General features: G+C 39.0%; 1 protein-coding gene across 3 annotated transcripts in view; it reads right to left on the reverse strand.

The window, feature by feature from the left end:
- Positions 1–23,884, reverse strand: part of LOC133470254 (guanine nucleotide exchange factor VAV3) — a 75,786-nt gene that overhangs the window by 41,809 nt on the left and 10,093 nt on the right. For all 3 annotated transcript variants that reach the window (XM_061758406.1, XM_061758407.1, XM_061758405.1), the window contains exon 2: positions 19,056–19,172. In XM_061758406.1, coding sequence (XP_061614390.1) covers positions 19,056–19,172 — 117 coding nt within the window. The remainder of the gene's footprint in view (positions 1–19,055; positions 19,173–23,884) is intronic.

The raw sequence follows: 23,884 nt of genomic DNA on the forward strand, positions 1-23,884 counted from the left end.
AGTTGTTTGGCTCGAGTGTTGTCTGATTAGGGATGTTTTTTCTTGTCCGGGAACACAAACCTTTATCCACTGTCTCTTGTTAAAAGTTTGACACGTATACTACCTCCTCTTCAATGTGACAAAACCGCAATGTTCTGCCTGTGGTTGTTTAATGTAACTGAAATGTGTTCAATTGCCATTTAACAGGACCACGTTTAACATAAAGCATTTTTGTTATTGTTTATTATTTAATCTAATATTGAACAGTGTTTCCGCATTTTCATTTTGTATTTTAGTACAATATGACATTAAATAACAATAAAATACATGTAAATACTTCATACAAAAGGTGATTGAGTTGTGGTGTGTAGCATAGGCACGAGTGCAAAAGGTCACAACACTACCAGATCTGCCTCAATTTGGGCCAACATGCTGCCATGTTGGAGGACTGGCCTTCATTGGCTCCCTAATAAAGCTGTCATGTCTGATCTAATGATTCAACACCAGTGTAATTAAAGTTGGCTGACAAGTGTGTCTGCTCTGATAAAAGGGAGGTGAGAGCGCAGCGGCAGCATGTCTTTGAACACATCATTGTGACTTAACGTCAGTATCTGTTGGCTTAATGAATTGGAAAAAAAAAACATTTGATGTTGATAGAGGGAGCAAAATAATTGGTGCTACACTTCTAGCCTATTGTTCCAGTTTCTGATTTTCTCTACTTATTTCATTCTTTATTTTTAGATTATCAGCTAAAAATAGTGCAGTCATTTAGGTAATCAATTTGGAACACCTACATGGTTTACCGGAGACAAATTCCTTGTGTGTTTTGGACATACTTGGCAAATAAAGATGATTCTGATTCTGATTCTGATTCTGATTCTGATGGTTTGCATTCAAAGCCTATGCAGGACATCAACTGAAAAAAAGACTAGCATGAGAATGACAATTTGTGGAGTTCAGACCTCCACCAAATAATACATGAACTAGATCAGCATCAAATTGTGCACTTTTGTAGATATCCGGATCCCACAGATGCTGAATTTTGCTAAAAACATTAATGTATTGATCACTGAGAAAGTAGGTAAAATGTTTAAAATTGTCCTATTGTATCACTTGTTTTCTTCATCCCAGAAGAACTAACTTAAGTTATTTTTGCAAAATCCTCCCATACAAACAAATGGCAATGAAAATGAATGCTTGTTTCCTTTAAGGTTCTGGAAAATAAAGATGTTTGCTGGAAAACTCTTTTTTTTTTCAAAAAAGTAATTTGAAATTGGCCACATAATATAAATATAATTATATCAGTTAATGATCTAAATTATTTAACATGAAAACCACAGAAAGTACAAGAATGCTTCTTACAACTAACAGGTTCTATGCCTAAAACATGTTACAGTAATCCACTCACAGCTGAGACGTCATTGCGGATGACATCCAAATGCCCCATCACTGGGGATCAAATTTCATGTATGTATGACACAAAATCCATCCATCCATCCATTTTCTGAGCCGCTTCTTGACCATTTGTCACTTAAACTGCCGTTGACAAAGTCTGTTAGTTCCAGAATTCGTCGCTGTCGTTTACTGGTGTTGTGGGACTGATTTATTTCCAGGTCACAGATATACAAAAATAAAACAAAAATGATCCAATTCAAAAAGACGTGTCTGCCTACATGGCGACCATGTTGAATGTAGGTTATTGATGTGGCGGCCATGTGATGATGGTTATATTTATTCTCTATTGTGCCGTAGAGCTTGCGCAAAAGGAGAGATAGAAAGAGAGAGAGAGAGAGACAGAGAGAGAGAGAGAGAGAGAGAGAGAGAGAGCGGCATGGCGGCATTGTTAACTTAGAAATACAAAACACAAGTCTCTGGAGTCTGGAACATGTTATTTTTTGTACAGTAAAATTTTTTTGTCAAGCTGTTCTCCTTTGGGAATGGATTTGGAACTAGGAAGCACACAAACTCCTCGCATCTCATGAAAGTGACTCGCCTACGATTAGTACTGTACGTCAAGAATATCACCATGACCAAGCACACCGGTGTGGTAAGTTTGGATAAAATGTGAAACTTTCAGACATTTTCAAGCTTTTTTGATATTTGATTTACAATAACTTTGACCTGTATTCGACGCTTTAGGCCACACACAAAAAAAAAACTGCAAAACAATATGTTTGTACTGTACAGTAATATGGGTGCATATGGCCTAAAAAAACAATTACAAAAAAGTGCATCAATGTAATGGAAGACGTTTATCAAATGGATATTAGATTTCTTGAGTCTGAATGTGAGAAACAAACACCAGGACTTGGCTTTTGAAACCCATTGCGGTTTTAATGACGCTTTAATGACTGTCATAAATTTAATCCCTCTGTCTGTGTCCTTGCCCAGAAAATCTTACTCTGTGTTGTATTTGCAGGCCATGTTTGAACAAAGTCAAATGTAAGGCAGAAAACAAAGTCAGTACAATTAAGTAAAAACACAAACACATCAAACAGTTTGCTGCTGAAAGAGCAAATTGAATATTGAACACTGGCTACTGTCCAAAAATGATACTTCTAAAAATGATCATATAAAATGTGGCATAATAATTCAATATTATATTAACAATATTATTGTGGCTCAAGTTTGAAGTGATGTAGACCTACATTGCTTTGTTTCTTTTATTCTGACCTCCTCATGGAACTCAGTCAGGTAATCAGAATACAATGTGATTTGTCAATGTGATGAAGGGCTCCTATACAATGCTATACAATTGCAAGTAAGTACAACACAGTGTATGCAGTGCCACAAGTGTACCTAATCAGGTGGCCGGTGGGTGTACCGAAGCTCTTTATTCTTTCACACACATAAATTGTGCATGTATGCACAGCGAACATACTATAACAATGCATCCTGTTTTATTTTTTATTTTTTTGTTTGTTTGTCTGATTGTTTTACATACACATCTGTCTCACAGATTCAGCAGAGTACAATATTCAGTCCACACAGTGAGGAGCCGGATAAACTCAGAGACAGAAGCGAGCTGATGTTTGGCAATCAAAGCCACGGTTCATTAACACCCGTAATACATAATTAGCGGGTCTGGGTATACAGATGTAGAGCTGGTTGGAATGCGGCACACGTCTCCCCTCAGTCCTTGTTGGCAGTGGAATTTCCTTTACAAAGCTAAAGAAATATGAATCCAAAAAGCCGCTGGCCTGTAAATAGTGCAAGCTTGATGATAAAAAAAACAGCTTAGATTCTTACTTATTAAAAATGGACCATAAGCTTAGCAAGGCTGGACTACAAGGCATGATTTGATGAAGAAGCGCAGACTTTTTTAGGTCGTTTTCGATGCCATTGCAAAGATTTATCGAGATCAGTAGTACAAGACACATGCTCAAATAAACTCTGATAATAATGGGTGAGGATGTTCCACAAAATGGCCCGATAGTGTCCATTGCTGCAAGTTTATCTAGTTTGTCATTCTATACTAATGACTCAACAACTGGAACAGCTGCTAACATGTCTCATGTTCAGAAATGAATTTTCCAGAACAAAATATTGGAACAGATCCGTCCCAGTGGAAGTTGAAGACCCTCCAAGTCCTCGTCTAACTTCAGTCACACACTTACACAGCTCAGTCATGTGATCTGCTGCAAGTCAAATAAACAACTGCAGCTTTAAGTCTGAATATGATACGATGACTCGCTCTGCCTCCTACTAGCTTCATCTCAGCAGAACGAGGTCAAAATCTACAATTTCTACCCAGGTGAATGGCATCGCTCCTGACAGATTCTAGGCCCTCAGGACACATGTACTGTACACATGCAATTGTGCACATGTACACAGAAAACACATACACATCAGTGTTTTCTACCACTCTACCTGAATCAGATCCTTAAAATTGTTCTTGCTCTCCCAGAGCATTTATACATCCATCCATCCATTTTCTGAGCCGCTTCTCCTCACTAGGGTCGCGGGCGTGCTGGAGCCTATCCCAGCTGTCATCGGGCAGGAGGCGGGGTACACCCTGAACTGGTTGCCAGCCAATCGCAGGGCACATAGAAACAAACAACCATTCGCGCTCACAGTCATGCCTACGGGCAATTTAGAGTCTCCAATTAATGCATGTTTTTGGGATGTGGGAGGAAACCGGAGTGCCCGGAGAAAACCCACGCAGGCACGGGGAGAACATGCAAACTCCACACAGGTGGGGCCGGGGATTGAACCCAGGTCCTCAGAACTGTGAGGCTGACGCTCTAACCAGTCGGCCACCGTGCCGCACGCATTTATACAATCATACCAAATGATTATATCACATATGGGGAACACACACTTGCACTGTTTTTACACTTAGAGACACACACATGCACACTGATTGGGATATGCTGACATTCCCACATAGATTGAGACCTTGATGCACAAGCACGCCTGAGCTGCCAAATCTTCACCTTGCTGACAGCTGGAGAGAGGGAACTAACAACTGTCAACATAAACGAGCATTCCTATAAACGTGTTACACTGATAGAAAAGCATGTATATGAGATACATTGTCTGATTCATACTGATTCAGCCATTGTTTACTAACCTACAGCAGGAATGGTTGTGAATCAAACAGAATGCACAGATGATACTGTATGGGTCTTCTGCTAGCGACCAGTGTTCTGCTGAAATGTTTTGACAGCCTGATTTGGGGAAAGAGTATTGATCCATTTTTCCTGTGTTCTGGTTTAATATTTCTCTTTTACACATTAAAATTACAATTTTACTCAGGCTGGATTTACATTGCAAGCCCAATTCTGATTTAAAAATGATATCAGAAATGGCAACATTGTGGAGCAACACCACAGTCGTAGGAAATAAAGAAACTTTAGGATGCAGTCAAGGCGGAACTCACCATACAAGACTGATTTGATTTGATTTACTGTGGGTGTATCATTTGTGTAGATGGAATATATACAATAAGACATTGATCGTGTCGTGACAGGGGATATAATATCTGTTCAGTTAATCTGTAGTTACATTGGCAGATATTAGTTTTTCCTTCTATGTACTGAGGTTTTTTTTTTTTTTTTACAGTAAATCCACTGTCTTTTTAATTAGGTTGATTGAATGCAGCAAGGTCCTGATCAAACACCAATATCACTAATTTCTTCTAGTCTTGTCAAGTCTTGGCCTGCCCTCATTAGGCCATGTTTTTGTGAGCAAATGGGCTTCAAATTAGCACTGTATTTAATTGAAAAATGTATAAATATGTTTTGCATCAGCACTTTGATTACATGTCATTGGCATTTTGGAATCTGAAATGTCATTAAACAGTGAAAGACACATTGCTATTGTCAGGCTTGCCTTAAATTTCACATATAGCCATGGACTGTATTTAAAAGCCATTGGGCAGCCGTGGCCCAATGGTTAAGATCATCCCCTGCCACCGTGGGGGACCTAGGTTCAAAACCCCGACTGGACAATCCGCCAACATCCCCCGGACTCACAGCTGTGGTGTCCTTGAGCAAGACACTGATACCCCGAAATGCTCCCCGGGCGCTTCAGCTGCCCCCTGCTCCAGTGTGTTCCACTAACATGTGTATGTGTTCACTGTGATGGGTTAAATGCAGAGAACAAATTTCATGTGCATGCATGCATGTTCATGACAATAAAAGATGATTCTTCTTCTTCTTCTTCTTCTTCTAAAAGAGAGATTTTGTCTGGGAGGATGAGCAGCTAGTGAATATGATGCACTTAGTGTTTGTTTGTTGTTGTTTTTTTTTTTAACCAAGTGACTGTCAACTACTGGTCTGGTATGCGTATTACAGCATTTTCTGTAGCTTTTGCACATTATGTTGACAATGCTGTCTCTACATGAAACTCGGTGGTGGTCCTGTAAACACACCATTAAATGAATGAACACGTTTTGTGACTGAGTCAGCATTCATAATAAACTACAAGGCTTATTTTTTCCAACATTTGGAAGGGCATTACTAGTTAGGATTAAAAAACAAACAAACAAACAAAACAAACATAATTGGTTCACTCCACATGTCATCCAACTTAACAGTGGAAAGCCTTATTCAAAACATATCTGTAGAACACTCCATCAGAAGGGAGTTTTTCAAACCACCTTGTCTTAGAGACCAAGGGGACTCAGAGGAGAGGTCTACGATGTGACAAAACAATGCAGCCCTGCTGGCTTTGTTGATTACATTCACATTTGTGTCTTGAAGTGTAAATTGGTTCATGATTAGAGGACTGCAGTAAGGACTGAAAAGAAAGTAAAGTTTACAAATTTTCTCTCTCAAAACCTGCTTAAAGTTAGTTGCATATAGCGCAACTTTACCCATATGTCCAAATGCGACACTAGGCTTTCTTCGTGTAAGTGTGTCTTCATGACTGACACAGCAGGATGAAATCCTCAGAGAAGAGGAAAAATGTGGAGGATATACTGGCAGCCTCATGTCACTGTTTACAAAACAAACATCCCATTTGCACAGTGATTATTTCATTTTGCTCCAAATGAGACTGCAAAGAGCTCAACTTTATCATCCATCCATCCATTTTCTGAGCCGCTTCTCCTCACTAGGGTCGCGGGCGTGCTGGAGCCTATCCCAGCTGTCACCCTGAACACCCTGAACTGGTTGCCAGCCAATCGCAGGGCACATACAAACAAACAACCATTCGCACTCACAGTCACACCTATGGGCAATTTAGAGTCTCCAATTAATGCATGTTTTTGGGATGTGGGAGGAAACCGGAGTGCCCGGAGAAAACCCACACAGGCACGGGGAGAACATGCAAACTCCACACAGGCGGGGCCGGGGATTGAACCCCGGTCCTCAGAACTGTGAGGCAGATGTGCTAACAAGTCGACCGTGCTGCCTCTACAGTGGGTACGGAAAGTATTCAGACTCCCTTAAATAGTTCACTCTTTGTTATATTGAAGCCATTGGCGAAAATCATTTAAGTTCATTTTTTTTCCACACAGCACCCCATATTGACAGAAAAAAAACGTAATTGTTGAAATTTTTGCAGATTTATTAAAAAAGAAAAACTGAAATATCACACAGCCATAAGTATTCAGACCCTTTGCTCAGTATTTAGTCAAAGCACCCTTTTGAGCTAATACAGCCATGAGTCTTTTTGGGAATGATGCAACAAGTTTTTCACACCTGGATTTGGGGATCATCTGCCATTCCTCCTTGCAGATCCTCTCCAGATCTGTCAGGTTGGATGGTGAAAGTTGGTGGACAGACATTTTCAGGTCTTTCCAGAGATGCTCAATTGGGTTTAAATCAGGGCTCTGGCTAGGCCATTCAAGAACAGTCACAGAGTTGTTCTGAAGCCAGTCATTGTCTTGTTGGAACGTGAACCTTCGGCCCAGTCTGAGGTTCTGAGCACTCTGGAGAAGTTTTCCATCCAAGATATCCCTGTACTTGGCTACATTCATCTTTCCTTTGATTGCAAACAGTCGCCCTGTCCCTGGAGCTGAAAAACACCCCACAGCATGATGCTGCCACCACCATACTTCACTGTTGGGACTGTATTGGAAAGGTGATGAGCAGTGCCTGATTTTCTCCACACATAGCTCTTAGAATTACACCTAAAAGTTCCATGTCCATTCCCCTTTTTTCAATAAACTATTCATCACAACCTCTCAGCCTGCGCCTGCTCTTGGGTCCCGTCTGACTCAACTCGTGACATAGTGCTGCCTTGACTACAACTTTTCGGCTGACCTGACCGCAAAGAAAAAACAAATAGAGTAAATAGAGAGGGAAATCACAGCTGTCGTGTTCTTTGCAGTTTGTGACCGTGCACAACTCACTAGTGGTCAAGCAGAACAACGGAGCCGTGCCCTTCATTGACATTTCACTATATTGACGACAGGGATTTTCAAATGAGTCGGTGCTTGCAGCCTAATGTTACTGTTTTTATGCATAAACTATATTTCCTTCTATTAATTTGCAATTTGTGACTGTACTTTGTAATAGCACATTTATTCAGTTAGTCTTTGCTAAAGTATAATTATTTTGTGCACATTTATATTTTGTAATTATTATCTAGCATTTATTTTTATTTAAAGAATCATTTTGAACTAAAAAATGTTACATATTGTTTGTTAAAAAGTAGTCAAATAAAAATAAAGATTTTTCCCTAACGAGGAATAATTGTGATTAATAATCGTGATTACAATATTGATCAAAATAATAATAATTATTATTTTGGCCATAATCATGCAGCCCTACAATCAATAAACCCTCCACACGATTGTTAGCATTATGACATCATGTCTTGATGACAGTTTTGCAGTTTGCGAAGCACTAAATAGCACCTCATTGCAGATGATTTTAAAAAGCAATAAATGAAACTTCAGACAGATTCCGACACAAATGTATGTACTTATAACTGCACACCTGTGCAGAACAATGCATTATAAACCAATGGTTCAGCATCAAAAATCTGAATATATAATGAGTATGAAAGCAAGGTGATAACTCACTTGAAATGAATAGCATCACGATAGCTTATGAGGTAAATTTGGGGAATAAAGTGTCCATCCATCCATCCATTTTCTGAGCCGCTTCTCCTCACTAGGGTCGCGGGCGTACCGGAGCCTATCCCAGCTATCATCGGGCAGGAGGCGGGGTACACCCTGAACTGGTTGCCAGCCAATCGCAGGGCACATACAAACAAACAACCATTTGCACTAACAGTCACACCTACAGGCAATTTAGAGTTGTCAATTAACCTACCATGCATGTTTTTGGGATGTGTTTTCAGAACTGTGAGGCAGACACTCTAACCAGTCGTTCACCGTGCCGCCCGGAATAAAGTATGTTGAGATATTGTTAGTTGCCACAGTAATGAGGTGGGATATTTTCTGAAGATTAGTGTAGGGAAGGATGATGCTATTCCCCCATACTTTGAATGACAGTACCTACTCTACCTCTGGGAAGCAACAGAGGGGGAAAAACATCAACTACCCTAGTAAGCTTTGAGCGTCTGGAAAATGAATCAATCGCATATAATGCACAGCTTCTGAAATCTTTATGTTCCAGAAAAACATCTCTGATAGCTTGAAATATCATAAACACCCCTATAAAAATCCTATTCATTGTTAGGAATAGCGCCTCATCAAAGATTCAAAGGAGTGTTTTCAGAAATGTGTGGGAAAACAGAGATTCCATTTTAGTGACTATAAAACCTCTCGCACTTTGTCTTTTAGACTGAGCCAGAAAATTCCCTGGGAAAAGTTGTTTATTCCATAGGGCCATTTTTTCCAAATTTAGAGAGTAAGCATAAAGGGCACCTCATATAGTCATCAGCAGGGAAGAAGCCTCCATTTTTCTCAGTCTAAGGTAGAAAAAACATGACCCAAAAGGTGAAACATTAAGATCATAGGTAAGGGATGACGGATTGCTGGGTTATCGTATCAGCACGAATATCAATCAATACCACAATCCCTTATCCTTCTGATCACTCACACATTCTAAACTAGATTTGCCACTGTATGGTAAGTCTGCATAGTGAATTATTATTAAGTTCAATATTTAAAACATATGCTAAACAGCAACAGACACTAAACAGTCACGCACAAGGAGTTAGACTTTAGGACACCTTAAATGGAAAAATCTGTACATAAATAAAATGAAATAAGTATTTTACACGTCACCATTTTTCTCATTAAATATATTTCCAAAGGTGCTATTGACACAAAAGCTTCACCAGATGTTGAGAAGAACCTAAGTAATCCATACATACCAAGAAAGTCGAACAAATAAGCTCAGAAATTATGTTGTGTGTAAAAATGTGAAATGACACAGGGAAAAAGTAGTGAACACGTCAACTGGTATTTATTTATTTCTTTGTACTAAAGCCTTTGTTTGCATTGACAGCTTCAAGATTCCTCCTGTATGGATAAAATAGTCGCATGCATTGCTCTGCTGTGAATCTGGCCCATTCCTCCACACAAGCAGTCTTATGCCCCAAGTTGATGATTTGGTTTTTCAACATTTTTTTGCCTAAATTCTGTCCCAGCTTTCGTACATCCGCATAGTTTAAGTACAGTTGAAAATGGTCCAATTAAATGTATCTATTTGCCCACATCACTGCGAACTTTCTTATTTTAAAATGCTTGCTATTTATCAACATTATTAAAAGTGAAAACAATTTATTTAAAATTTTGGTCCAGAATAACATGAAATAAACACTCATGATTTGCTTACATGGGCCATATGAAATGATATGGCAGGCCGCATCTAGCTCCCGGGCATTTAGTTTGACACTTGTCCCATAGTCTATCCCAGTAGTTTCTGCTAGCTCAGCACTGAATAGTGAAGATGGGGAAAAAGCTGTCAGAAAGTAGGACAGTGAGGTGAGGGAGACTAGTTTGTAGACTTACAGTTCATGCTTTATAGTCTTTGATCCTGTCCACGGTGGCTCAGCTTCACATGCACACCGGCTGGCCCAGACCCAGCGGTGGCCTATAAATATCTGCCATGTATCCTTCACACCAACCAGTGTGAGTGAAAAATATTGCCTTCTCACCAAGGTGCCAGAAACCAATTTGTCCTTCATCTGGTTCTATGTGCACTGTACTTTCAAAATGCAATTTCACATTTGAAATCCATATTAAAGTGTCTAATTTATTACAAAAAAGTAAAACAGAGACACATAAAACTACATTTGCACTACATTCAAGATTCAGATGTCGTTTTACTGTGAAAAGATCAAAATATCTATTCAATAACAAACGTCATTTTTTATTGGATCTTCTCTCTTCACTGCAGCTTTAATGTTCTGAACTCAGTATGAGGCCTCCTTTGAACTCGTATTGTATGTACAGCCAAACATACTCACTTTCAGGTCAAGATGGAATGATGGATAGATGGATGAGGTCTGTTCAACCAGTTAACCATTTAGCGTGAACATTAGTGTCATAATTGGTTGTCATCCAAAGTTAAATCGTAGGGCATTATATAGTCATACAAACTAGAAACCCACCAAAATTATAAGGAACAACATGCCTAAAACCATATGATGAGTCAGCATAGTTTAACTTCTTCCTATTACTTTTCGGACTGACAGTAAATGGTGTTTCAGTATGGGATATTTATATTGTAGATTTTTCTTTTCTTTTCTGGATTTGTATTGCACGTTCGAAATAAAACTTCAAACAAAGACCTCAGTTTGAGCACAAAAAGATTAACTCTGTGCCTGTGTTTAGCTTTTCTTTAGATGTTTATGACTTGCTTGCAACACTTACTCCAAATGAACGACCAGCCTTAACAAAAGGTGTTACGTTCTCAAAATTTTGAGTGTTTAAGTTTATCAATATAGTAATAGTAGTAGTAGTAGTATTAACAGTGTGTCACTTAAATTGCCTGAACTGTTAATAAATGGTTTAAGAGCGATAATTCTGAACCAGGAATAGAGTTTCTCTTTTGCCATTATTTTCAATGTGACTTTTTTTCTAACCCTACACAAATCAGGCGTCAATCATCGTCTCAGAATGGATTGTGTTCAACACTAGAAATTCCACTGGATGTGACTTTAGGATAAGTACACAGATTTCTTTGATCAGTAGACATTCTACAGTATAATGCAACACTTTGGTATGTGAGAAATATATTCAGCTGACATTTTAATGAGCACACAGCAACCACCAGGGTGAAATAACATTTCTGCTTGTATTGTCATAGCAGCAAAAGAAAAAAAAAAAAAAGATTTTGTCAACCACCCCCGCAGGACCCTCATTCATGCCATCAGGTGGTAGTTGTCGCAGCTAAGACATTCATTGCGCTCACACAGGGATCAAACACGGGTCCGCAATCTTCAAAGACATTTCCCTCTTACACCCTGAAACAATCACAGACAATTCGGCGCTGCAGCTGGTGGGCGAAGAGGCAGAGAGCTCATTGGCCCTCAGCTTTGTCTGAACGCGTGTGTGTGTATGTGCGTGCGTGCGTGCGTAGTGGTTGCACATTTGTGCGTGCATTCACGCTTGAAGAAGGCCAACAGAAGTGTGACTCAAGTAGATGCAAGCGCCATGGAGTCAGAAACCAGGAGTCCATGAATTATCCAAAGACTTTTGAGCACAGCGACTTTAAAGCTTCCATCAAATTGTTCAGATTTCAATGCAAAATTTATAACCTTTGTATGTGGGAAGTAAAGTGCACACAGAAAATTAAAAGTACTACAACTCCAGTAAACAAGCAGACCTCTGTAATTTAGGATTTAAATAGTTTAGGGATAAACCAATTGTGCGTGATGACACCAAGTAGAGTATTTAAATTAGAGTTAGTGTTAGGTTAGGAGGCGCTGACACAGTTGTGGGATTTTCTTACAGAGCAGCAATTTAGTCAACCCATTTTTGTTTTTTTGTTTTATTTTATTGTAACTTTCAATAGCCAAGAGCCTTATGTGAAATGGGACACAGGAGAGAAGAAAATCCGTATTCGTTGAATGACATTTTACAGAGAGAGAAAAAAGGCCAGAGCAGCATGAAAATTACCTACAAGAAGTGCTATAGAAATGCAACAGAGCAACAATCCAGAGTTACACTGACAATAAATCACTTTTCCGACTTAAACCTGTCATCATGGGAATGTTTCCCCATTGTGAGCAAGACAAGTATGCTATTTGCTATATCCTGAATGGCCAACATAAGCCATGGAGGAAAATGTGTCAATGTAAAAAGTAGACCACACAGTAGCTAAGGTAAAAGCTGCAAAGATTACCCCGAAGTATCCATTAACACAGATGACATATGATATCTGGTCATACAAATTGTCTGGATAGAGAACAGCTGAAGGGCAACGGGGAGAGGAAGGAGAAAGGAAGGGGGAGCTCGTCGGGGATGTAGAGCTGCTTGAGTGGATTTCCATCGTTAAACATATCACTGTTACCTGAGGGGAAAACAACTAATCAATGGACCTCCATCCCCTGCTTCCTTTCCATTTTTGTTTTCCCCTCCCATGTCTTTTTATCCACCAACCCTCACCCAAAAAGAACACTCAGTATGTTCACCCTCTTCAAAATCCTTGCGAGCCAGTTGCTGTAGAGAAGATTTCATTCAGGCTGACATAAGGGTGTCATTACGCTTTGTTAAATGTTAACCGCTTTAAAGACATGAGTTTTGCACTCTTGTGCCGCTCTAGTTAAACTCTCTGCAAATACAGAACCTGAATAAAAAGATGATACAACACTCGTGCCTGATAAACTGCATCCATATATAATCAAGAGTAGTACTCGGTAGAGCACAGACTAAGGTTAAACTTAACAAACCTAACAAAAGGGATTTTTTTTCTCTTTATCTATCGCCATGTATGCATGCAACAACGTAAGATGACAAGACCATACAATTTTTGGGGGACCTGAGAGCTTCGCTATTACAGCCCCCACCCTCTGGAACTCTCTCCCACCACACATCAGTGCTTTTGACTCACCACAATCATTCAAAAAACAGTTAACTCTTTCAATTAGCATTTCACCTTCATTAACCCATCAACCCTTTCACCTGTTTATTTGTCTATTTATGTTTCTCTCTTTTTGATAGTTTTATGTGTTTGTAAAGTGTTTTTGAGTTGAGCTGATGAATTATTATGATTACTTTTTGGGTACTGATTATTGTAAAAGGCTACCAGTCTGATGCACAGAGCTGAAATAACAAATCTACTCCAATTACCTTCAATTTAATGTTCTCATTAATAATTAACAATACTCATCTACTGTATATGTGAAGGCACTGATCATGTTAATGAGTTCTCACAATACTTATCAGCAATGATATAACAAGGTAGGAAACTGTCATGATCCATGTTTTTGTTGACTTTGTAGTGATTAGATTGTTTTGGTTTTATGTCAGGTCATGTTTTTCCGTGTCCCTTGTCAATGTTCATTCATTAGTATCTTGCTTGTTAGGTTTTCATTTCCACCTATTCTCATTAACCCTGTTCCTTGTGTCTACCAAACAGCTCCCTCCAACCACTCGTGTCTTGTCCAGGTGTGCCTCGTTGTCTCATCAATTTGCTTGTATTTAGCTCCCTGTTTTCTGTCAGTCTGCGTGGGATTATTGTCATCACATGTTTAGAGTCCTATCATGCCAGTTTCCCTGTTGTTTTGTAGTGGGGACTGTTTTGTTTGCCCATGTTTGTTTGTTAATTTGAATCTTTTATTCAAAAAATTATTCCACAGACCTCGTTTGCCTTTTTGTTCATGAAATTCCTTTTTTTTTTTTTTTAGATTCCCACACTACCGCCTGCCTCCCTGCTTCCCTGTGCTTGGGTCCACGGCCTCTTGCCTGCAACACCACGAATAGCTCAGTATTGACAAAAGCATAAAAATCAAAAGACAACAATTTATTTCAAATACTGCAAGTGTTTACATTTCAATGTAATTACTTCTACAACATTCCTTAGGAAATCACAATGTCCCATCACTGGTGAGCTATTTTTAGAACTGGCCGACAGGTTACTCACGTGTGTCTTGTGTGCCCTGCCTTATTTCGTTCCTACTGAAAGCTTAATAGAGACTTTACAACCATATTTGTGAAGTGATGAGATAATAAATGACACAAGCAGAGATTGTCCATGTCCAATGCCTACTCACAGGAAACACTCAGTTGGATTTGTACAATACAAGATGCAGCAGGGTTCCACACACAAAGTGTCACATACTGTAATATCCATCTTCAGGTCAGTTTATGATATAATATTTTCCGAGTACTTATTACCCTGTCCATCATGTGACACTTAGCATGGAAATGTTTGGTCAGCATTTTGAATCCATTTTAAAACAAGCTGTGAGCAATGAGATGTGTTGAGTCAGAAATGAGTGAGATCACTCTGGATTGTCATTCGGGTTACAAAGCAAGGGAATTCCGAAGCGTCCTTAAATACATTGTACCATTAAAAAAGATCCTTTGTCACTCTCGCTGATGGGTGCTAAATGTCAGAGTTAATGTTTGCCCATTGAAGCGAAGAATCTCCTTTCCCTGAGGAACGCCAACGTCTGAAACCCTACATGTGTCTTCAAGACAGATGTTTATACCAGATGTTTTTGCACCAAGGAAAAACAACCACATACAGATTTGATGCAGATGACTGTGTTTTCCAGCACTGCAGTGTTTTGCAGCTTTCAATGAGTGTAGCCACCGTCCAGCAGCTTTTAGCTCCAGTCTTGTCATGTTTTCTCAGATCTCTCAACCCCATACGGGATTTCTCTTTTGCTAATGGGTTCTATCCCAGATTTTAAAGGCAAAGAAGGTCAGAAGGATCTTAACTATACCAAAGTGAATTTCTTATGTGAGTCCACCACTATACGAACGCTACAATGAACAGACACTTGATATTTTATTCATAGGGAGCAAGGGAGCTATTTTTAAAACCAAAAAATGCAGGTGAGTGGCAGCTTAGCCATTCCCGCTGCTCCTTGCTCCATTAGCTTCTGCAGAGCCAGCCAAGCGAGCATTACAGTTGCCGGCTTGCTGTCTAATTTCAGAGATGTAAAATTTACTCAGGGCAATGTAGGAGTCACTCAACAGAGTCATCAAAAGTGTTCTGCCTGAGCCAACTGGAATCCCGGGAGGAAAAGTGAAATTAGACTTTTAAAAAAAATGTACATTTGAATCACATACAATGTGTCACAAGAACGGATGTAAAAGCTTTCAAGCCTGTTCAGAGAGAACCTTTTGAATCTTTTCCTTTCATTATCTACAGTCTTGAGGCATTCTTTGAAAGCATAGGTTCTTCAATACCATTACGGATGGACATAATAATTGATTAATCAATTATTTGAAGAAGAATCAAGAATCTGGTCGATTGTGTGGAGTTCAATGTTGATTAATCATGTACAGTCCATTATTGTCTGCACACAGCAGAGGAGTTGCTCATTTAGGCTCAACTAATTTGTGGTTAAGCAACATGATGTTAGTTTGGCTTACTGGAAGTTGAGCTACATGGAAATACCTCTGGGCAGCACTACACTCTTCACATTGGCATCAAAACAGGAGTTCATAATATGCAGATAGACTCTTATGACAGAAATATTTATTTTTATATAAAAGTAAAAAAGAAAAAAAAATTCTCCAAAGTTTTCTATTATACAACACTTGTCCTATTTAAGTATTCCACTAGTAATTATTAGTTCTTCACACTATTTACTGCTCTCAGGATAAGCGGTATAGAAAATGGACGGATGGATACACAGTGTATATTCTCAACCAAAATTATTCATCGTCTACAATAGTTTGCTGGAAAAACATGTTATATTTGTCCATAATTTTCAAAGCGGTTTGCATTTGACGTAGCGTAGATTCTATGAGAATTGTAAGATTCATTAATAAAGTTTTAAGCTCTCATAGCCCTGAATGTGTGGTTTCCACTCGTTACAGTGCATAACTATTGCTATTAAATTTTCAAGAGATCTGTCTACTTAAGGTCTGAGAATGGTAACACCAGCGGCATCAGTGTAATTTATTCACTTCCCAAAATGTTGAACCATTTCTTTAGAAATGGATGGTTGAGAAACCCTTATGTTATTTTTATTTTTATTTTTTTCGTGCTGTTCGGCTGTTAGGTCAAACAGAATGAAGGCTCTGTATCCCTTTTATGCCGGAACAGTTTTACTGTGTCACAGTGGAGTTTTTAAGCTGCCACTGTGGTTTCTTAGTATTATTATGGATATTCATTGAGTATCAGAGTCGAACAGTCAAACAGAACAAGGTTTCTAGAGAGGGGTGAGAAAAGAAGACAACAAAAGACAACGCACTAACTGTAAAAAAGACGAGAAAGGTAAATCCTTATAGCTCTAGAACAATACCTTTGACTCCATATATGTACAGTTGTGCTCATAAGTTTACATACCCTGGTAGAAGGCGGCTTACACCCTTAAATGGTCGCCAGCCAATCACATGGCACCTACAGACAATAATTCACAGTCATATTCACACCTATGGAGAATTTGGAGTCTTCAATGAACCTATCATGCATGTTTTTGGTATGTGGGAGGAAACCAGAGTACCGTAGAAAACCCACGCAGGGATGTTGCCGGAACACCTCACCAGTGAAGCTTCTGGGAGGCATCCTAACCAGATGCCCGAGTTAAATTAAAGTGTCTGACGGCTTCATTTCGAGAAGATGATGTCATCTTGTTGAATCATACAGTCATAATTTATGACAAATGGGAACTCCAGGTGACAGAGTTTGAGAAACAATCTGTGCCTCATTTGAAAATATCAAACTTTAATGGGTGATATATTATTCAGCATTCTTTACATTCATGCATTTTTCACAAAACTGACCTGAACTCAATACTGATTTCATAAAAATATTTAATGAGCTTGTATATATACTGTATCTGTGTCTTGACCCCCACGTACAAATTCTCAAAAAGAAAAATTGAAACACTTCATAACTTGTGGAAGTATCCAGGCCCAGAGAATTCTAATTTAACCTCCTGGGGACATCTTGTCAAAGAACGGCAGAGGCACTTACAGCTTTCCAAGCAAAGAGTCAGCAACCTTATCAAAAGGAATGAACCCTTGTCCAGACATTTTAACCCCCCTAAAGAAAGCATGCTGAGACATTTTTCCCCTAATGAGGGGAAGTGATTAAAATGCCGTGTGATGCTGCTGCTTACTTCAGCTTTAGCTTAAGAGAGTTGCAATAGGCAGATTGTTCAGGACAGGTTTTCAGTTAAAAGAGAAGAAAGTTAAAAATAAAGCATATTCAGTGGAAAGTTAGCTTAGAAGAACCGAAACTGCAAGCCTAACTCTATACAGTGCAAGAATAGACACCAAAGCCTGACGAAAAATCTATTTTGGGGTTTTTATTCGGGCAAAAAAAAAAAAAAAAAAAAAGAATTTGATATACAGTACACACTTTCCATGTGTAAAAAAAACAGGCAGCACAGTAGTGCATGTGGTAAATGAATCTGCTTCACAGTCAAAGGTGTGAACGTGAGAGAGTGCTTGTATGTCTATATTAGCTGCCGACCAGCTCAGGCTGTACCCCACCTCTAGCCCAAAATCAACTGGGATAGGCTCCTGCTCACCCATGACCCTGAACAGGATTAGCAGTAGAAAATTAATGGATGGGATGTTTCACCTGCTAAAATGTCACTATGGACATGTTTGGCTGAGCTAAATATCCTAGCTTCATTCTGAGCATACGGACACAGGATTATTAGTACTCTTCTCAGAAGAAAAAAAAATTCCATGAATTAATTTGAAATACAAATGCAATAAAAAACATAGCTAGCATACATAATTGTATTATCTACCAGTTTCTTTACGAACTCTTCAATGGCAACCATGATGGAAGTACAGTGGAACCTTGGTTTTGATGTGCCCAATTTTTGTACGATTCCCGTCTAAATCGTCTCCTGGTTTCTGTACATCTATTCAATTTTTGTACAAAAAAAACCCAACACAATAGGGCCAAATAAAGTGTGGTGAAACTGTTGTTGTGCTTTTATTTTGGAGGCCTGGCATTTGACAGGATTTTACACCAATGTTGCAGAAAACTTGTGCGAGTGTTGCCCAGCAGACCGGAGGCCTTGCTGTTGACTTAGTGTGGATGTTTTTAAGTCCAGGTTAAAAACTCTTCTTTTTTCTCATGCTTTTTAGAGCATTTCCACTTAAATATTTCTTGCACTGTACGCTGTTTTAATTGTACTTTTATGTTTCTCTTTGTTTTAAATGTTGCTGTTTATTTTTCTTTGTTTAAAAATGCTTTTAATCATCTAAAGCCCATTGTGTTAAATGAAATGTGCTATATAAATAAATTGGCTTTGCTTTGCTTTACTTTAAGTTATTAATAAACGCTTGCATAGTGGAATGGGCCTCGCCCGTCTGTTGAACCCTTTTTTCATAATATGATATAAAAGTTCCGAGTGCCAGTCATTTGATAAAAAAGGCAAGAAATACTATAGAATTCATGAAACAATTCAACATAATCTCCGGGCAAAGGCAAAATGGCAAAATGGCCTAATTCTGTTGAGTCCTTGGACAGCACAGACAGACAGAGGCTAAATAGTTGCCACCTCTCCCAAGTATTCGGACAAGCTTCTCCTTCTATTACTGAACATGCGTACCTTACCTTTCCAAAATCCCTGACGTCAAAAAGGTCAAAAGCCTCAAACAGCTCGCTTTTCTTCATTCCAAATGTGTCATTGCACGCCGCCAGAAAGGTCCTGATGTTCTTCAGGCATAGGAACTATGTTGGGAAGAGAAACATCATCAGTGTACATGAGGAAACTGTACATGCATAAGCAATATGATTTGCACCAAAGATCTACCCCTATCTAAATGTTTCCTTTCACCTGAGCTAAATGTGTTGCTGATTAGACTCAGACCAAGCGAATTTGTGTTTTAAGTTCCAATTCTTGAAAACAATTACTTGAATTGGTTGAGTTGGAAGGGATGAGCGAATTCCAGGGCAGAAAATGCTAGTGCAGTAGGATGCAACAAGAATTTGTTTTTCCACAGATTTTCATAATCAAGTGCAATTATAGTGACATATTAAATTGAATAAATTGTTTTCTCTTTTTAGAAACTATTTACTTAAGTTGTAGGTGTATAACCTTAAATTTTAGTCTAATGATCTCACTGAGTCTTGGTTGAAATGCTCATTGCCAAATGCTGCAATGAAATGGAGAAAACTGTGAAGTTAAGCTCTCGTATTAGGTAATATTTACCGAAAACCTTTTTTCAGTCTGTGACACGAATTTATAAGGAAAGCAGTGATGCAGATGGGGAGTGAAGGGGAAGGTGTCACCAGGGTGAAGTTAGCCAACACGCGGTATCTCTGGCTTGTGGCTGCTATCCTTCCTGTAATTGATACAGGATGGAACTGAGGAGCATGCTGATGAAAGAACTTTTTTGAGGAAGTGATGTTTTTGCCACATCACTATCCACCCACACCCATGGGACTGGGTTAACCAGATGACCTCATGTGTAAATGTGAATTATAGCATTACATGCATTAGTAAAACACATCAAGCAATCAGAGTAATCAGATGAATAATTGAATAATACGGTTCTTATGCCGCAATATTTTTTTACCAACATGTTTTTACCTACTCTTTATAAACAAAGGTGAAACTAAAAAAAATCCTTTTGGTTCCTGTCAATGTTCATACAGTCCCAAGGAAAGTTTCGACTTTGACAGCATTGAAAAGAAAATAAGTTTTCTGCAAATTGATGAGTGCTAAAAAGCTGCATGGTAGGGATCAGTTATTTTGGTACCCTAGTTCTTTGGTGCCAAAACTTCTATGGTAAAAAACTGAAACAAAATTGTATGTTTGGTGTAAACATGACTAAAATATTCAGTACATTTAATGCCAACAACAATTGTTAGCCAACCATATTATTTGGAATTGTTTGAATTTGTTTTCTTCCTTTTCTTGTTAGGTAACTGTTTTCCGCTGATTCCTTTTACCTTTAAAATATTACATCTGTCTTAAATGGAAGAATTTCTCCTCAAGATACTAGCAGATATCAAGAATTAAACTGTGAGAAAATAATTTATTTATTGACATCTCCGAAAGCAAAGCTCTCCATTGAAGGAGAAAAGTTGTAGGACCTATTCTGTTATTCACAGCACATCTTCACTCATAAACAAAGAATAATGAAATCCGTCTGAATGGAGCATAAAATATGAAATACTACTCTCTCCAACTGAATTAGGTTTGGGAGACATATTCAATGAGAAAAAGAACAGCCCCTAAGCCAGTGAGCTCCTGATAAGATGTCGAGTAAGAGCAGCAGGCGAGCTGCAAATGAGTACTGTAACCATGTTATTGAATGTTTACATTTGGACACATCAGTCTATTTTATCAGACAAGCACATCTTGTCCGCCTGCAGTCTCTGGAGAGTCCCTCAGGATTCACTACATTATCTAAGGGAAGCAGCTTCCCACAGCACATAAGAAGCACAGTGTGTCGGCTACAATGAGCTGAGGATGGTTGGACGGAAAGCCAAAGAGAACTTTTCCATGGGCAACTTTTCTTCTGCATTATAAGACTGATACACCAAATGTATTGTAAGACATCAACATTGGGCTTGACCCAGATGAAACAAGTGCACAAGTGTGCAGACCTTTACCAAAACTAAAAGAATCAATTGACAGCTACGATCTATATCTGATTAGCTAAAAGGGTATAAAATTGCATCCTTTTTTAGATGAAGAGGGGAATACAATTTAAATGGGCTCTAAAGATAGTTTTCCCGAGACATCACACTCCACCATGTTGGAGGTTAACGTGAGGTTTATTTTGTTCTGATGATTATAGAGACTTTGAATAGAGAATCCTCAACCGCCAACATGACGGACCAACAAATATGATCACGTGACCAAAAATCATCTTCAGCAACACTGGTGTATACAGGTAAGTGTCCACTAAATACATAAAACTCTGAACAGTGAACTTTTTTTCATGCATAAGCTTCACAGATTGTGCTGTATGTATATACACCTTAGCAGTCGTTATTTTGTTTTTACAAATAACATCAAAGAAATACAACATAATATGGTAAGAGCCGTAAAAATATAGGATAGGAAGTCACTATTTGTACATCTTACTGGTAAAATAACAGTTGTTTGATGGTTTAAAATGACTGCAGTGGTAATACTAATTTCCATTAGCCCATCTATGGCATTTCCTATTGAATGCAAGCATTAAAGTGGACTTACGTTAGGCTAATAAAAATGGCAATGATGCTGCGTTTGAAAATACTGAACTTTAAATAAATATTTATGACAAATAAACAGCTTGCAGCAAAAAGATCTTATTTGGTGAACCGTTATCTGTCATACGTTACACTGCGTGTTCAGGAAGGATAGAACAAATACAAAATACAACAAAAACAGCCAACACTACTGCCAGAAATAAGTGGAAACAGCAAAACGTAACACAGAAGCAAAAATACTGCTAGTGCCTCAACAAAATACCCATTCATCCATTTTGTATATCACCTATCCTCATTAAGGTTCTGGGTGTGCGCGAGTCTATCTCAGCTGACTTTGGCAAGGTTTAGAGTACCGTGACCTGGTCGCCACCCACGCAGGGCATATATAGACAAACAACCATTCACACTTATGGACAATTTACAGTCTTCAATTAAACTAACATATGTTTTTTGGGAATGTGGGAGGAAACCGAAAATCCACGCAAGCACAGGGAGACCATGCAAACTCTACACAGGGAGGCTGGTGCCTGGATGCGAACCCTCAACCTCCGAACTGTGAGGCAGACGTGCTAAGTTAACCAGTCGTCCACCGTTTCTCACATATATATATATATATATATATATATATATATATATATATATAGGTATATATTTCAACAATTGAAAAACATCAGATCTTGTTATGACCATTATTAATGAGATTATTCTTACCAAGTTAGAGGGACTTCTTCTACTCATTGCAAACAATGTAGGGATCTGGAGCCAAAATTTAAAATGCTGATTAAAAACACCCTCCTTTGCGCAGGAGGTACATAAGGCAGCAAGGTTTAACTAAGCCTCAACATAAATGATGACATTGGCTAAGGCGACTATGCTTTAACTGTTGGGTCCTTTGATCATCATCATGAAAGTTTACAGTTACTGGTTTTCTTCAAATAGTGGGCAGGAGCATTTAGTCGGCCAACTATAGAAAGCAGGCCTTTATTCCACTTCTGGACATGCTACTGTTCACTGGTCAATGGGAAATTGTTTCCTACATATTACAAATAGCATATTATGTAGCTCAGGCAGCTATTGGCTTCCTGCCTACACCAGTTGTAGAAATGCTAATAAGGAGTAGTGTAGCAAATTTAACTGTATCACCTTGGGGAAACATGGCTTTTGTCAAGGTAATTTGAGCAACTATTTTTTTGGGGGGGTAGGAAAAAAGGAGTGTAGCAGGGCTGGTCATTATCACGTCTGCCTTGCATTCGAGAGGTTCTGTGTTTGAATTTCTGCTTAGTCCCTCCTGTGTGGAGTTTGAATGTTCTCCCAGTGTTTGTGTGGGTTTTTAATTGGGTACTCCGGCTTCCACCCACATTCCTAAAACATCCCTGTTGGGTTTACTTAAGATGCAAAAATCAAAGGTGTCAAACTCAAGACCAGCGGGCCAGATCCAACGACTCATGTCATTTGATGTGACCTGTGAAAGCTTGCTACAATTTTTCCATGACTTATATTCACAAATAGTCTATCTATTATCCATCCATCCATCCATTTTCTGAGCCGCTTCTCCTCACTAGGGTCGCGGGCATGCTGGAGCCTATCCCAGCTGTCATCGGGCAGGAGGCGGGGTACACCCTGAACTGGTTGCCAGCCAATCGCAGGGCACATGGAAACAAACAACCATTCGCACTCACAGTCACGCCTATGGGCAATTTAGAGTCTCCAATTAATGCATGTTTTTGGGATGTGGGAGGAAACCGGAGTGCCCGGAGAAAACCCACGCAGGCACGGGGAGAACATGCAAACTCCACACAGGCGAGGCCGGGGATTGAACCCGGTTCCTCAGAACTGTGAGGCTGACGCTCTAACCAGTCGGCCACCGTGCCTCTATCTATTCTAAAAATTCAAATTTCTGATTATGTATTGTTGATTATAAGGGTTCCTACACAGAACACATTGGGAAAAGGACAAGAATTGTAACTGCTTTGCGCTCTAGCCACACGGCTAGTCCTTAACACTCACCAATGGATGAAATAAAACTGCAATTGTTTGTTTACATTCAAATTTCAGCTTACAGCTATCGCGGGTGACGTCATGCACGCCTTAATACTAGTCAGTTCATCTCTCTCATTGACGGACAACTTCAAACAATTATTATTATTATTATTATTATTATTATTATTATAGTAGGCCTATTTCTGCATTTTATAATGAAACCTGCAAAAAAAACCCTGTGGGAGAATAGGAAACTG

Source organism: Phyllopteryx taeniolatus, chromosome 20, assembly GCF_024500385.1.
Source record: "Phyllopteryx taeniolatus isolate TA_2022b chromosome 20, UOR_Ptae_1.2, whole genome shotgun sequence".
NCBI classification, from domain to species: Eukaryota; Metazoa; Chordata; class Actinopteri; order Syngnathiformes; family Syngnathidae; genus Phyllopteryx; species Phyllopteryx taeniolatus.